This window comes from Aquarana catesbeiana, linkage group LG13, assembly GCF_042186555.1.
Source record: "Aquarana catesbeiana isolate 2022-GZ linkage group LG13, ASM4218655v1, whole genome shotgun sequence".
In the NCBI taxonomy this organism is placed as follows: domain Eukaryota; kingdom Metazoa; phylum Chordata; class Amphibia; order Anura; family Ranidae; genus Aquarana; species Aquarana catesbeiana.
The window spans coordinates 214,930,782-214,947,940 of NC_133336.1; the positions used below are offsets into that span (position 1 = coordinate 214,930,782).

Sequence of the window (17,159 nt, forward strand, 5' to 3'; positions counted from 1 at the left end):
GCTGGTGATCGTAGGTAGTGGTTATAGTGCTGAAGATCATAGGTAGAGATCATGGACAAAGGCCATAGTGGTGGAGATCATAGGTAGTGATCATAGGCGGAGAGCATGGACAGGGACCGTAGGGCTGGAGATCATAGGTGGAGATAATGGACACTCAAGGATGATAGTGCTGGAGATCATATGTAAAGATTATGGTGCTGAATATCACAGATAAAGGTAGTGGACAGAGACCATAGTGGTGGAGATCATGAGCAGAGACTATTGTGCTGGAGATCATAGGTAGAGATCATAGTTGGGGGGTCATAAGTAGAAATCATAGATGGAGATAATGGACAGAGACCATAGTGCTGGAGATCATAGGTAGAATTCACAGTTGGGGATCATAGGTAGAGATAACAGGTGGAGATAATGGACAGAGATCATAGTGCTGGAGATCATGGACAGTGACCATAGTGCATAGGTAGGGATCACAAGTGAAAACCATGGATAGATACAGTAGCAAGTGTTGAAGATCACAGGTAGAAATCATAGGTGGGTATCATGAATAAAAATAATAACGCTGGAGAACATAGATAGAGACGGTAGAGCGGGACATCGTGGTGCTAGAAATCATAGTGCTGGAGATCATACATAGAGATTATAGGTCTGAGGATAAAAACAGAGAGAATTGTACTGGAGATCATAGGTAGAAATCATAGTACTGGAAGGCAAAGGTAGATTGGATATCGGATGTAGAGATCATAGTCTTGGATACCATAGGCAGAAATTATAATGCTGGAGATCATAGACAGAGCTCATAGTGCTAAACAACATAGGCAGAGATCATAGTGAGATCATGGATAGATATCATAGCGCTAGAGATCATAGGCAGAGACTTTGGGTAGATATCATAGTGAATGAGAGCATAGGTTGAGATTGTAGGCCATCATAGATAGAGATCATAATGTTGGATTTCATAGGTAACCCAAACTTTCATGATGCAGAGTTCATATTGGGGGGCATGTGGCCCTTCTTTCCATGATGCACAGTTGGTATGGGGGGCATGTGACCCTTCCTTCCATGATGCACAATTGGTATGGGGGACATGTGACCCTTCCTTCTGTGATACATAGTTGGTATGGGGGCATCTGACCCTACCTTCCATGACGCAGATTGGTATGGAGGCATGTGACCCTTCCTTCCATGATGAAAAGTTGGAGTATGGGAGGCATGTGACCCTATCATCCATGATGCATATTGGTATGGGGGCATGTGACCCTTCCTTCTATGATGCAAAGTTGAGGCATGGGGGGCATGTGACCCTTCCTTCCATGACACCGAGTTGGTATGGGGGGCATTTGACCCTTTCTTCCATCATGCAGAGTTGGTATGGGGGGCATGTGACCCTACCTTCCATGATGCAGAGTTGGTATGGGGGGGCATGTGACCCTCCTTCTATGATGCAAAGTTGGGGTATGGGGGGCATGTGACCCTACCTTCCATGATGCAGAGATGGTATGGGGGCATGTGACCCTACCTTCCATGATGCTGAGTTGGTATGGGGGGGGCATGTGACCCTTCCTTCCATGATGCAAAGTTGGGGTATGGGAGGCATGTTACCCTACCTTCCATGATGCAGATGTGGTATGGGGGCATGTGACCTTTTTTTCCCATGACGCAGAGTTGGTATAGGGGGCATGTGACCCTTAGTTTCATGATGCAAGTTGGGGTATGGGAGGCATGTTCCCTACCTTCCATGATGCAGATTGGTAGGGAGGCATGTGACCCTTCCTTCCATGATGCAAAATTGGGGTATGGGAGGCATGTGGCCCTTCCCTCCATGGTGCAAAGTTGGTATGGGGGAGCATGTGATTCTTCCTTCCATAACATACAGTTAGTATGGGGGCCTATGGCTCTTCCTTCCAAGAAGCAAAGTTGGGTTCTTGAGCAGCCAAGGTCTGACACATGAGAGTGGAAGGAGGGTACTTAGCCCTGTGTAACATACATCCCAGGTCACCCCAAAACAGGGACCTACCCTGGGGCTCTGGCAGACTAACGGTGACGCAAGGGAGCACAAATAGGTAAGTAGATTAGCCAACAGAAGACTGGCTATCAGGCCTACCTGTTAGTTTGCCCTGAGTAGATAAAGTATAGTTTCCCTTTAACACAAAAAAACATAATAAAAAATAAATAAATAAATGGAAAATACAAAAATACAATCATAAAAAAAGAAAATCTGCTTGTTGACTTGTCTTTTTTTTTAAATCTGGATGAAGCCTTAACCCTTCTGAACGCCGCAGAAATATGAAATGTTTTGGTAGGAGACCTTGGATCAAAATTGAAAAAATAACGAAACATTTCAGCATTGTAGTATAGCTAGTCAGTGTTGTCAAGCTAGCCAGAATTGTCAAAATCATGGTGTGAATCCTTTGCTTGTGCCAATGTCCACCATGATGTTGGTGTAGAGCAGGAGAAGTTCCTTGGACAGCAGTTTAAACTGGAGGAGGTTGTTCAAGTCATCTTGTCTCCAAACCTTGGCCAAAAGTTCCATCCATCCATCCATCCTGGGTTTACTTCATTCCCTTTGTGTGGTTCACGCTACATCATTTTAAATCTCCCATAAACAATGGAGGGCCACAATACCGACATGCCACTGACCTCCACTCTAGTGGTAATATCATCGTCCTCACCACCCCAGCCCCAGTAGCTATTTGGTAAACCATTAATTTACAAGTACTGCTCAGGGGTGAATGCACAGGCGCCTCCAAAATAGGAGTCATAGGGCAAATCATAACCGAATGTGCACTGGCAGCATGCTTGGGGAACCAGTCACAGGTGTGTAGGTTGCGGCCACCTTTGGGGATGAGGTCCATGTCATGAAAGAACAAGTAGTCCCAGTCCTCATCCCTTATGGCTTCTTTGATTGAAGCCAACGTTCATCAGCTTAGCACAGTTAAAGGTTAACTTGCCTGCCCACTGGATGATGTAAATGCTGTAGTTCAGCTGCGGGAGCTGCATAAATGGGTGCAAATTGTACAAGAGATACCTAAGGTGGTACTCCCTGTTCCGGTGAGGTCTGATGATTGCAGTTTTCTTCCTGGAGATACAGTTGGGGGGCTTGTAGTGGCCTCCTTGGGTCACATTAGGGTTCTGGTATAGTACTTCTTCCACTGTCAAGGACTTTAGAAACTGAACCCTGATAGGCCCAGATGAAGAGATCTTCCAGCAGTTTGTCAATGTATGATTTCCTTCATTGCTCCCAGCTATGAAACTTAGCTTGCCATACACATCCTCAAGAAGGGTTCTGGATACTGGGCTGTACCATGAAACTTGAGGATACTCTGCTGTAGAATGCCAAAGGAGCATGTGAACATCTTCTTAACCCCCAAGTAGTACAGGAGGGCCAAAGCCACCAGCTGGACACAGAGAAAGAGGAGCAGGCAACATCTTTTTGCTGTGACCATTGTTCAGTTCCCTGAGGCCCAAGTCACCCAAATCCAATCCAGGTAATTAACAGCAAGTTCTGCCTGGTCCTTCTTAAGAAACAGTATCTTCTTGTTCTACACAGTCATGTGATTTAGAAGACTGATATAAAAAAAAAAGTGTGGGAGAGGAACATCTACAAAACTGGATCTCCAGGATACAGGCTTGGAGCGGCAAGACACGTTTCAAGCGCATTTGAGTCTTCAACCACGCTGGCTCTTTTGAAGAAAACCTTGCTTGCAGATGAATCCCGTGCCAATGTAGGCAAGTCATGGTGACATCCCAGCAATTTCATGCACTGGCTTGAAACTGGGTTCCTGATCTAGATGAACAGGCTACTGACCCAACAACTGCAATGGTGGCTCTACTCCACCTCTAAGAAGAAGAACCAGAATAATTTTAAGTTTCTCCTTGATTTCTTGCCAAATACACCGGGAGATGTTCCAGATATCAGTTGAGATAATAAGACAGGCAAAATTTCAGAAAGTCAAAGCAGAGCATTTTTTTCTGTCCCAAATATCTTGAAGAACGCATCCATGACTGTAAACAAACCATAGAAGTGTAAGTCCAACCAGAACTTCTTACTTTAGTTTGCGGTAGAGTGGGGAAGAGTAAAAACCATAGTACTTCTATCCCAGGCTATGGTTTAGAGCAGCCATCACTAAATGGAGGAAGGTGGTCCAGACCTGGACCGAGGGACAGTCCTATCCCAGACCACCAGCCAGTCCCCAGCACAGGTTCTTACCCTTCTCTGCAGCCATTGGTTGCTAGGACTGTATCCTCACAACCAATGATACCATGTGCATGCCCCCATCAAGTAGAATTTCTTTGTCCAGACCTGTAGCTTGCTAACCTCCTGCCTCTCACTTTCTGCTTGCCTGGTGCTAAAAGGCATGGGGGGACTGTTAAGGGGACACTTGATGTAAGGGGGACATCTGATGTATGGGGACACTGTGATGGGTACACCTGAAGTAAGGGGCATGGGGACAGCAGATGTAGGGGGTATGAAGATAGGGACAGCTGATGTAAGGGGTCGCTCTGATGGGGACATCTGATGTAAGGGGACACTGTGATGGGGACACCTAAAGGGGACACTGTGATGGAGACACCTGATATAAGGGGGCATGGGGGCAGCAGATGTAGGGGTACAAAGATGGGGACATCTGACGTAAAGAGGCATGGGGACACCAGATTTAGGGTATACTGAGATGGAGACACCCGATGTAAGGGGGCCAGTCTGAGGGGGACATCTGATATAAGGGGGCACTGTGATGGGGACATCTGATGTAAGGGGGCACTGTGATGGGGACATCTGTTGTAGGAGGCAACTGTGATGGAGACACCTGAAATAAGGGGGCATTCTGATGGGGACACCTGATGTAAGGGGACACTTTATTGGGGACACCTGATGCAAGGGGGCACTGTGATGGGGATACCTGATATAAGAGGGCATGGGGACACCAGATGCAAGGGGGCACTGTAATGGGGACCCCTGGTATAAGAGGGCATGGGGACACCAGATTTAGGTCATACTGAGATGGGGACATCTGATGTAAGGAGCCATTGTGATGGAGACACCTGATATAAGGGGCCACTTTCATGGGGAAACCTGTTGTAGGGGATACTTTATTGGGGACACCTGATGAAAGGGGGCGCTATGATAGGGATAACCGATATCAGGGGGTACTGTGATGGGGATACCTGATATAATAGGGCATGGGGACACCAGATGTAGGGGTTCTGAGATGGGGACACCTGATGTATAGGGGTATTGTGGTGGGGACACCTGATATACAGTAAGGGGGCATTTGGACACCAGATGTAGGTCATACTGAGATGGGGACACCTGATGTAAGCAGTCACTCTGATGGGGACACCTGATGTAAGGGGTCCCTCTGATGGGGACATCTGATGTAAGGGGCAACTGTGATGGAGACACCTGATATAAGGGGGCACTGTCATGGGGACACCTGTTATAGAGGACAATTTAATGAGGACACCTGAAGTAAAGGGGCACTGTGATGGGGACACCTGATATAATGGGGGAAGGGAACACCTGTTAAAGGGGACACTTAGATGGGGACACCTGATGTAAGGGGGCCCCGTGATGGAGATACCCGATATCAGGGGTCACTGTCATGGGGACACCTGTTGTAGGAGGCCACTCTAATGGGGACACCTAATGTAAGGGGGCACTCTGATGGGGACATCTGATGTAAGGGGCACCTGTGATAGAGACACCTGATATAAGGGGGCACTATCATGGGAACACCTGTTATATGGGACACTTTAATGGGGACACCTGATGTAAGGGGGTACAGTGATGGGGTCACTTTGATTGGGACATCTGATGTAAGGGGCAACTGTGATGGAGACACCTAATATAAGGGGGCTCTGTCATGGGGACATCTGTTATAGGGGACACTTTAATGAGGACATCTGATGTAAGGGGGCACTGTGATGGGGACACCTGATATAAGGGGGCATGGGGATACCTGTTGTAGGGGACACTTTGATGAGGAAACCTGATGTAGGGGGGCACCGTGATGGGAATACCCGATATCAGGGGGCACTGTCATGGGGACACCTTTTGTAGGAGGCCACTTTGATGGAGACACCAGATGTAGGGGGGTTCTGAGATGGGGACACCTGATGTATAGGGGTACTGTAATAGGAACACCTGATATAAGCGGGAACACCTGATCTAAGGAGTCACTGTCATGTGGACACCTGCTGTAGGAGTCCACTGTAATGGAGACACCTGGTGTTAGGGGGCAATCTGATGGGGACATCTGATGTTAGGGGCCACTCTGATGGAGAAAGCTGATGTAAAGGGGCACTCTGATGGGGACCTATCTGAGTCATAGCACAAACATGAAATCCGTCTCCTTTGGGTCAACTACTGGAATTTGCGCCTTTCTGTTAGCAATTTACACTCACCTTCTGTCTGGTAAATCCATTGCCACCAGAACAGGAAGTGAGGGGAAATACACCGATATCCGGGGCTTTGCGAGAAGGCTTAACCCTTCCCTAAGCCCTCTAAAGCAACAAGTTTCGGCTTGACGCTTTAATTCAGCCTAATATTTTGGCCAGGGGACAGGGAGGTGTCCCGAATCTGCTTTTGGACTAATGATGTGCATCAATATTCAGAAATTTCAAGTACGCAATTTCTTTCTGAAACAAAGGGCTCAGTAAGGTGGCCCTATTAAGTCATCTATCAAACTAGATAAACAGGTTAATTAAACTTGCAGATTGAACTTTCTTCTGTGATAAAGCACAAAGCCTCTTCGTGTCATACAAAACTTCTGAACGGTGTAACCTGAGACAGAAGTCAATAAGAAATGGACTTTTTTAAATGTAGACTGTTAGATATTTTATTTATTTTTTTGATATTTTTTGGCCCATCTTCTGATCCAGATGTACGTTGGCCACCCAGGGAGTCACGTGAAAAGTTGTTGACTAGCAGTGGCAGGACGTGTTTGGAACTCTGGGCTGGGTGACACATGTTGTCTCATTTTAGGCAGAACCTCCCTAATTGATGGTACTGGCCAAACAAGTATGGGCTGGCCATGAAGTCAGAAATAATGAGGTGACACAAGGTGCCTCCTCGGGAATAACTAGGCCACCCTCTCCCTATAAATGCTGACTGAGTTTGGTCATTCCTATTCTGCTGTCTGCTCCGTATCAGTGTGGAGGAGGTAAGTCCTGCATTCTTTTACACATTCCTGACAGAACTCATAGCTTATACATTTTCTTTAAAAGAAATAGGTTTAACCTTAATGTTCATACTGTACATAAGGAATCTGAAAAGATTGCAGAGAACATTTGGGGCTGCTAAGTTCAGTTTGGTGCATTCAAACTAAATTGACAGTCTACCGTTATAAATGTCTTGAGAATGATGGAAAATTTAGGTAAGGGCGTGCTCGGTGGTCAAGAGTTTTTTAAAGCAGTAGAAGGGTCCTTGGTTTGGGTGAGACTCTGTAAAGCCACAACATCCTTTATCAGCCTTTCTCAATCTTTTTTCTACCCCAGAGGAACTCTTAAGATAGTATTCAGGTCTCAGGGAACTCCCTGCCAAATTGTACAACGCTTCTCCTACAATGGTGGTCACAAGGCCATCCTTAAAGATCATCTGTGTCATGCCACAAGCGTTGGACCCAGAATCATGCCAGCAACATTAGATAGCGTGTCAATTGGCCACAGCTCAAGGGACCAATAGCATCCTCTAAAACAGCCTTTGTTAACTTTTTTTAACATAGAGGAACCCTTGAAATTTTTGGGGGCTTTGCGAAACCCTTGCTAATAATTATTACATTCACAGAAAAGAATGCAGAGAACATTTGGGTCTGCTAAGTTCAGTTTGGTTACCTCAAACAAAATTGAGAGTCTACCATTATAAATGTCTTGAGAGTGTTGGTAAATTTAGGTAAGAGCAAGCTCAGTGGTCAAGAGTCTTTAGAGGCAGTAGAAGGGTCCTTGGTTTGAGATGGGCTTCCTTATAGGAATAAACTCTGTAAACAAAGTACATCTTATATCAGCCTTGTTCAACCTTTCTACCCCAGAGGAAGCCTTAAGATAATTTTAAGGTCTCAGGTTACCCTCTGATAAAATGAACCCATTGGTGGTCAGTGAGGAGAATGCTTCCCTTACAGTGGTGGTCAGAATTCCGCCTTTAAAGATCACTTGTGTCCTGCCACTGGGTTTGGACCCAGAACCACACAGGCAGCATCAGATAGCAGGTCAATCAGCCACAGCTCAAGGAACCAATAGCATCCTCTAGAACAGCCTTTCTCAATGTCTTTAACATGGAGAAACCCTTGAAACAATTTTTTGGCTTCTAGAATCCCCTGCTAAGAATTTGTGGTCATTGGGAAGAATTATCCCCTTACAGATAGAATTAAAGTAAATTAAAATGACCATTGGTGTCAGTGCTTACTCATATGAGAGGCAGAAATTGTTCATTGTTCAAGGAACCCCTAGAAACCTTTGGAGCAACCCTAGGGTTCCACAGAACCCTGGCAGAGAAGCATTGTTCTAGAGCAGGGGTCTACAAATGTTCTGAACAAAGAGACAGTTTACTGTCCTTCAGACTTTGAGGAGGCTAGACTGTGGCCATTGTGAGTAGAAAATGCCCTGGCGAGTAAAGTCAATGGGAGTAAAAGATGCCCCATCCTTGGTATTAGTGGGAGGAATAGTGCCTTATTGTTGGTATTAAGGGAAGAAATAGTTCCCCATCATTAGTGTCATTGGGAGGATTAGTGCCCCATCATTGGTCTCATTGAGAGGAATAGTGCTCCATCATTTGTGTCATTGGGAGGAATAGTGCCCCATCATTGGTATTAGGGGGAAAAATAGTGCCCCATCATTGGTGTTAGTGAGAGGAATAGTGCCCCATCATTGGTATCAGGGGTAGGAAGAGTGCCCCATCATTGGTATCAGGGGATGGAATAGTGCCCCAGCATTGGTATCAGGGGTAGGAATAGTGCCCCATCATTGGTATCAGGGATAGGAAAAATGCCCCATCATTGGTATCAGAGGATGGAATACTGCCCCATCATTAGTGTCATTTGGGGGAATAGTGCCCCATCATTAGTGTCATTTGGGGGAATAGTGCTCCATCATTAGTGTCATGTGGGGGAATAGTGCTCCATCGTTAGTGTCATGTGGGGGAATGGTGCCCCATAATTGGTATCAGGGGTAGGAACAGTGCCCCATCATTGTTGTCACTAGGAGGAATTGTGCCCCATATTTGGTATCAGGGGTAGGAATAATGCCCCATCATTGTTGTCAGTGGGAGGAATAGGGCCTTTCAGTTGGTGTCAGTAGGAATAGTGCCCCAACATTAATGTCAGTTGCTGGTGTAGAAGACATAGTGGCTTGTATCTGTGGGAGTAATAGTGTCCCAAGCGCCTGATAAAGGCAAGCAAAAGGCCACATCTGGCCCTGGGTTGCAGTTTGGAGACTGTAGGGTAGGGTAGGGTTATAAGGAACCCTAGTTGAGAATGGCTGTCCTATCTAGTTTCTCTTACAGGATGTTTCTACTCTTGTAGCTAACATAGTTTTAGCCATACCTTGGCCAAACTTTGTAGAAGGTCTAAACTTTTTTCTCCATGGAGTGCTGAGGGTCAACAGAACTGGGAAATCTCAGTCAAAAATTGTCCATGACCAGTACAGGGCAAAAACCCATACAGATACCCTCTACTGTTCAAAGTGCGGAAAATCGGAGAGTAGAGTCCAACCACCACCCTTAAATTTCTATGTGTCTTGTAAAATAGGCAAAATTCCCATCAATTCCTCTCTCACCATCAGTCGTTTTCAAACCTTCTGAAAGACTATTCAGTCTAAAGAACTTTATCTTTGGCTTTAGTCCCTCACCAAGTAAAATAATCGAGTTCACATTCATACGTTCCAAAATATATTCCCAAGATTAATTTTAATTTTAAACGTCTCAATTAAGGATGTGTCTCCCACAGACAACTTTCCTGTTCTACATTCCTGCTCACTCATAATGGGAGTGTGTACGTGGGTGGAAGAGAAGACTTATTATTTCACATATAAATCTGGTAATTATCAGTGACTGGCTAATGATGTGTTGTCAAATGGATATATTAACATGTTATACATTACAGACCAGCTCGGGCAGTTTTTTTTTTTTTTTTTTTAGGCCCTATCATCTCATTAGGTAGGTTTGCCAAAAGCTTCCCAAACCATTCTGCACATTTTAGCATCCTTTGGTGCTCCTTAATACTTTTTTTGGAGTTTGGTTCGAATTTTCTTTGACTTGGTTAAGACTTTTGGTTGGAAAATTCAAAATATGTAGAGTTTCAGGAATTTTTTTTAAAAATGGCTGAACCGCAACCCTCTACTCAGGGTTACTGGTGTCACCAGCAGTGGGCCAACTCCATTGGTTGAGACTTTTGGTTTCGGAAATACCAAATAATTCAAGTTTTCCAAATTTTTTAAAAGGATGGCTGAACCACGATGTGATTGATCTCTGCTCAGGATTACTGGTGCTACCTGCAGTCGGCCAACTCCATTGGTTGAGACTTTTGGTAGGGAAATTTCAAATTTTTGAGTTTCGTGAATTTCAGGACGTACTAATTTCCAGAAGAATATATTAGTGGGATGAAGTTTCCAAGTGTACCTCTAGTGTTAGTCAGGAGGTGGGACAAAGCTTCCTATTGGACATTAGAGGCCACACAGAAACCCAGAAGGCTGTCTCCTAAATAGCAAGGCATCCCTGGTGTAGCTAAACCTTACCTCCCCACCCATATCCTTGGGGCAAAGAGAGAAGAAAAAAATTGGGAGAAATAAAAAGTCATAGTAATTGGAAAGGGTCAGGAGGACTCCTCAGATTCTGGGGTGACCCTGTCTATTAGGGCCCATACAGCTGCTAAAGTATGAAAACCTCTTTAATAAACTCAATTACCAATTCTAAAAAATCTAATCTTTTTGTTCTCTACCTGCAGGAAAAAATCCCTAGTTTGCAAAAATGCCAAATCTCATCGGATCAATCCAAGACATTATTGCGGTTTTTGAAAAATATGCCAAGCAGGACTGCAGCCACTCCAAACTGAACAAACAGGAGCTCAACCTTCTGATTCAGAATGAGTTCACAGATGTCATAAAGGTAAGATGACCAATTGGTAATTGGACAAACATCTTGAAGGGGACCTGTCTTTGTTAGAGCAGATGGTTCCATCCAGTTGTGCAGGGTCCTATTGCTCGACATTGAGAAGGGGTGTTGGTTCAGGGGTGGAGCTCATCTTGCTGATGCACAGCCACAGCCCTGAAACTAGAAGCGATACTCGATGTTGGGCAACCTATGGTACAGGACTGAAGTTCATTGAACTCCAAAATGTATGTCTACGCTAGCGAACTGATATACTAAATATTTATATACAGTATCTATCTATATTATATAGCCAAAAGTCTATGAACAATTGGCCATCACATTTTTATGAGTTTATTGGACATACCATTCCAGAACAATGGCCGTTAATATGGAGTTGCCCCCTCCCTTCATGGCCATTAATAAGGAGTTGCCCCCTTCCCCCATGGCCATCAATATGGTATTGCCATACCATATACCATACCAGCTATCAACATCCTCTACTCTTCTGGGAAGACTTTCCACAAGATTTTGAAGGTTATCTGTGGAAACTGGTGCCCATTTGTGAGGTTGGGTACCAATGTTGGATGAAAAGACCTGGTTCACACATTGGGCTTCATGTTGGGCACCAAAAAAAAAAAAAATACCTGGCTCACACATCGGGCCTTACGTTGGGCACCAAAAAACAGACTTGGCTCACAGATCTGGCCTCAGGTTGGGCACCAAAAAAAAACCCACCTGGCTCACACATCTGACCTCACATTGGGCACCAAAGAAAAAAAAAGACCTGGCTCGCAATCAGCATTCCAATTGATCCCAAAGGTGTTTAGTAGGGTTGAGGTCAGGGCTCTGTATAGGACACTCTAGTTCCTCCACACATAACTGGTCAAACCATGTCTTTATGGAGCTGACTTTGTACACAGGGGGGCACAGTCATGCTGGAACAGAAAAGGTCTTTACCAAACTGCTACCACAAGGTTGAAAGGACATAATTGTGTACAATGTTTTTGTATGATGTAATATTAACAGGACCCTTCACTGGAGACACCTGAACTACCATCATGTGGAGGGGTCCTCATACTTTTGGCCATATAGTATAGATTTGGCTGAAAAATATGTTTTGGCCTAGCTAAACCTTAAACAATTCCCTTGTTTTAGTGTTTTCCTTTATTTTTAACCTGGTAATTTTGCAACCATCCCACACCATTATCCCTAGGTGGCTGCACTCACTCCTTAGGTGTATCTATAGAGAGCCATGACTGCCACCCAGGCTAGGCTACAAATATGTCTGCCTTTGTTCATCTCCATTACATTGAGGATGGGGGAATTACTAGTTTAGAGAAGGAAGCTAAAATGTATTCTTGACCTCAGCCTTAAAAATGAAAACTAATGCAGCGACCACATCTAACGCCTGGCAAGCTGCATTATATTACATTTTTATTCTTGGTTATCTTAGTTATCCTTGAAGGAAAGTTGCCTTCAACGCGTTCACAGTGCTATCTCTGGTCAGCCGCAATACCAAAAACCTTTTTATTTTCTTTCAGAACCCCAAAGATCCCAATACCATCTCAACTCTGCTTAAAGTTCTTGACGAGAACAATGACGGAGAAGTGGACTTCAATGAATTTTGTGATCTCCTCTGTAGAGTACTGAAATCCTATTACAAGGTTGTGCATGAATCAGATGCTGCATGCCAACAAGATTCATCAGTTAAACAAGATGAGAAGACAACACAGGATTCATCAAAGGCAAGTGATGCCCCTCCTAAATATTACCAGAATCCCCTTTACCCCAAGCCTTTTTATGGCTCTCAAGATAAGTCTTCATACCAAGGCCAAAGTGGAAGCAGTGTGGATCAACGTGGTGGGCAAAAATTGGGAGATGCCACCTCTATATCAGGTACCCCCCAATCATGCGGAGATAATGATGTGCCTACAGATAATAGCTCAACTCAGACTGACAACCGCAGAGCGCCAGATAACACATATTCAACATATCGCCAAGATGGCAGTCAAACATCTCAAGTAGGGAATGCCTCTTCCAGTTCTCAGCAGAGTCAACAGGGAAAAGATCAAACATCCCAAGTAGGTACCACCTCCTCCTCTGGTTCCCAGCAGAGCCAACAAGGAACATATCAAACAGGTACCACCACCTCATCCTCCAGTACTCAGCAGAGCCAACAGGGAACAGATCAAACATCCCAAGTAGGTACCACCTCCTCCTCTGGTTCCCAGCAGAACCAACAGGGAACATGTCAAACAGGTACAGCCACCTCATCCTCCAGTACTCAGCAGAGCCAACGGGGAACAGATCAAACATCCCGAGTAGGTACCACCTCCTCCTCCGGTTCCCAGCAGAGCCAACAGGGAACATGTCAAACAGGTACCACCACCTCATCCTCCAGTACTCAGCAGAGCCAACAGGGAAAAGATCAAGCACCCCAAGTAGGTACCACCACCACCACATCCCCCTCCAATTCTCAGCAGAGTCAACAGGGAACATATCAAACAGGTACCGCCACATCCACCAGTGCCAATCAGAGCCAACAAGGAACTGATCAAACATCTCAAGTAGGTACCACCTCCTCCAGTTCCCAGCAGAGCCAACAGGGAACATGTCAAACAGGTGCCACCACCTCCTCTGGATCCCAGCAAAGCCCACAGGGAACATACCAAACAGGTACCACCTCCTCCACCACCAGTAACCAGCAGAGCCAACAAGGAACAGATCAAACATCTCAAGAAGGTACCACCTCCTCTGGTTCCCAGCAGAGCCAACAGGGAACATATCAAGCAGGTACCACCACATCCTCCGGTTCCCAGCAAAGCCCACAGGGGACATACCAAACAGGTACCACCTCCTCCACCACCAGGACTCAGCAGAGCCAACAAGGAACAGATCAAACATCTCAAGCAGGTACCACCTCCTCCGGTTCCCAGCCAAGCCAACAGGGAACATATCAAGCAGGTACCACCACATCTTCCAGTACCCAGAAGAACCAACAAGGAAAAGATCAAACATGTCAAATAGGTACCACCTCCTCTGGTTCCCAGCAGAGGCAACAGGGAACATATAAAATAACTCAAGTAGGTGACACCACCACTTCCACTGGTTCCCAGTCTCAGGATTACCGACAAGATAAAAATCAGATTACTCAGTCTGACTCCTCTAATACTTCCCAGTCCCAAAACCAACAAGGCACCTCCACCACCACTGCTCAGTCTAAACAGGATCAAGACCAAACAGCTCAAGTAAGTACCACCTATCAGTCCCGAAACTACCAGAAGAGTACAGACCAAACATCCCAAGCAGACCAGACATCTGCACAAGATAGCTCTGGACGAGCCCAACAGGAACCCCAGAGGTTCTATCAAAAAGCCGTATACATACCTCCCCCAACTCTGGGCAAAGCGGCTCAACCCCCACAACAGCCACCTTCTTACTCCGAAGTCCAACAGGGCTCAGCCATTAGCCAACAACCCCCACAGGAGTACCAACAAACCCAACAACCCCAGTTTTATCAGTGCCACAAGAAAAACATGTAAGATGAAGTTCCTCTCAACTGTCGATACATCAACTAAGATCTCTTGCCTAAAATCAATATTCTCTATAAGGGTGTCCATCGAGAGGAGGTTGCACCAAGAAGGGTGGATGATAGAAAATTTAGAAGCAGGTAAATCCGGGACCTACAGGAAAACTTTCTCTTCGACTTGCTTGACTTACCTCAATTCTTACATGATTTCATTGGACAGTTAATGGTCGACCAAACTCATAATAATAATTTTGTGTTGATGATTCCGACACTTTTTCCTGGTTTGTGGTAGCTTACAGCCTACAGAATCGTTGGGTTAATAATAATTGCATCTGAAGTCTTCCTCCACCATGATGTGACCTGTTACTCTTATGTGTGAGTCTCAAGTCCTTTCTTTGTTCTTTGCAAATTGACCTTATTTACTACAGTATTGTAATAAACAGTAAAAAAAAAAAAAAAAACGGTTGTGTGAATGGTGGCGGGGTTTTTTTGTTTCTTAAGAAAAGGGTCCTCAAAATTTATAGATGAGCTTCCTGCACTGAAAATAATGGAAAATAACTAGATTCTGGTGCCGGCTGAGTCCAAAGACACTCACTGTAGATAGAAGTATGGCCGTTAGAAGGTAAGTTGTGTTTAATATTAGTTTGAGGGCTAGCGTAGGAGTTGGGTCGAGGGGTTAGGGGTCAATGTCATCTCTGGATCTCTGGACCCTGGATCTCTGTCAGTGCCGGGACAAGGCCATCCAGCACCCAGAGCAAAGATGCCAAACTGCACCCCACCCCTTCCCTTAGGGTTCGGCTCAGGGCGCCTACGTCCCTGCAATAAACTATTGCGCCCAGGGCAACTGTCCCACCTGCCCACCCCTTGTCCCGGCCCTGATCTCTGTGCTTGTCTACGCAATGCAGGCAGACCATTGCTGGTGCAAGGGGCCGGCAGGGTGCTGTACATAGCTTCCTGAAAACATCACAGCACCCAGCCTCAGTACTCCTCTCAAGACGAGCCCTCAACCCTGATGCAAGAAGTGGGAGGAGTTATGCAAATATAGATGATGCTAGATGTCCTCCAGCCAGGAAATGAGGCGGGGCTTCGTATGACTAACTGCAGCTTCTCATGCACATTGTGAGAAGCTGACAGTGTGCATTAGACTGTCTAAGAAGGGACAGACTTCCCTCCACTTCCTGTTGCATTTCCAGGTCAGGAAGTGAAGGGAGATTTTGCAAAGGGTTACCAGCCGAAGATACACTGACCGAGGTGCTCTAGCCCCAACTAAGAACAATGTTGGGCTCTATATACACTATAAATGTCAGACTCTGGGGTTAGGGTCAGGGTTATATTTGGGGGCTCAATGGAGGGAGCTCATTTTAAGGGTTGAAGTTAAAGAAGAATCTAATTTTTTTACCCTTGGCTTCAGTAAAATAAGGTGTCCTCTCTCTGATGAAGCACTGGTGGGAAGCCAGCCCCAGAGGAAGAAAAAAGTATTTACAGGGCAAAAAAAAAAACACTAAAAAATGGTAACCCTTACACTAACAATAAAGGTAACTCTAATAGTAACCCCAACACTAACCCTAATAATAACCCTAATAGTAACCCCAACACTATCCCTAATAATAAAACTAATAGTAACCCCAACACCAACCCTAATGGTAACCCCAATGCTAACCCTAAAGGTAACCCTAATAGTAACCCCAATACTAACCCGAATTATAACCCTAATAGTAACCCCAACACTAACCCGAATAATAAAACTAATAGCAACTCCAACACCAACCCTAATGGTAAAACTAATAGCAACTTCAACACCAACCCTAATTGTAACCCTAATAGTAATCCTAACAGTAACCCCTATAGTAACCCCAACACCAACCCTAATGTTAACCCTAATAGTAACCCCAACACTAACCCTAATAATAAAACTAATAGCAACTTCAACACCAACCCTAATGGTAACCCCTATAGTAACCCCAACACCAACCCTAATGGTAACCCTAATAGTAACCCCAACACTAACCCTAATTATAACCCTAATAGTAACCCCAACACTAACCCTAATAGTAACCCCAACACTAACTCTAATGGTAACCCTTACACTAACCATATTGGTAACCCTAATAATAACCCCAACACTAACCCTAATTATAACCCTAATAGTTACCCCAACACTAACCCTAATGGTAACCCTAATAGTAACTCCAACACCAACCCTAATGGTAAAACTAATAGCAACTTCAACAAAAACCCTAATTGTAACCCTAATAGTAATCCTAATGGTAACCCCTATAGTAACCCCAACACTAACCCTAATGGTGACCCTAATAGTAAGCCCAACACTAACCCTAATTATAACCCTAATAGTAACCCCAACACTAACCCCAATGGTAACCCTAATAGTAACCCCAACACTAACCCCAATGGTAACCCTAATAATAAAACTAATAGCAACTCCAACACCAACCCTAATTGTAACCCTAATAGTAATCCTAACGGTAACCCCTATAGTAACCCCAACATCAACCCTAATTGTAACCCTAATAGTAATCCTAATGGTAACCCCTA

General features: G+C 45.0%; 1 protein-coding gene and 1 pseudogene across 1 annotated transcript; one reads left to right on the top strand and one right to left on the bottom strand.

The window, feature by feature from the left end:
* Positions 1-2,392: 2,392 nt before the first annotated feature.
* On the bottom strand, positions 2,393-3,443 carry LOC141116666 (beta-1,4-galactosyltransferase 3 pseudogene; annotated as a pseudogene).
* A 3,611-nt stretch (positions 3,444-7,054) lies between these two features.
* LOC141116395 (uncharacterized) lies at positions 7,055-15,067 on the top strand. Its single transcript, XM_073608645.1, has 3 exons — positions 7,055-7,160; positions 10,932-11,092; positions 12,619-15,067. Exons 2-3 carry the CDS (start codon positions 10,955-10,957, stop codon positions 14,617-14,619), a joined length of 2,139 nt encoding a protein of 712 aa, XP_073464746.1. The 5' UTR covers positions 7,055-7,160; positions 10,932-10,954; the 3' UTR covers positions 14,620-15,067.
* The last annotated feature ends 2,092 nt before the right edge of the window (positions 15,068-17,159 follow it).

Excerpts from the sequence above, each read along its gene's own strand:
- LOC141116395 (XM_073608645.1), top strand. The coding sequence starts at position 10,955 with ATGCCAAATCTCATCGGATCAATCCAAGACATTATTGCGGTTTTTGAA. Across the intron at positions 11,093-12,618 it reads AGTTCACAGATGTCATAAAG|AACCCCAAAGATCCCAATAC; the intron begins GTAAGATGACCA and ends ATTTTCTTTCAG.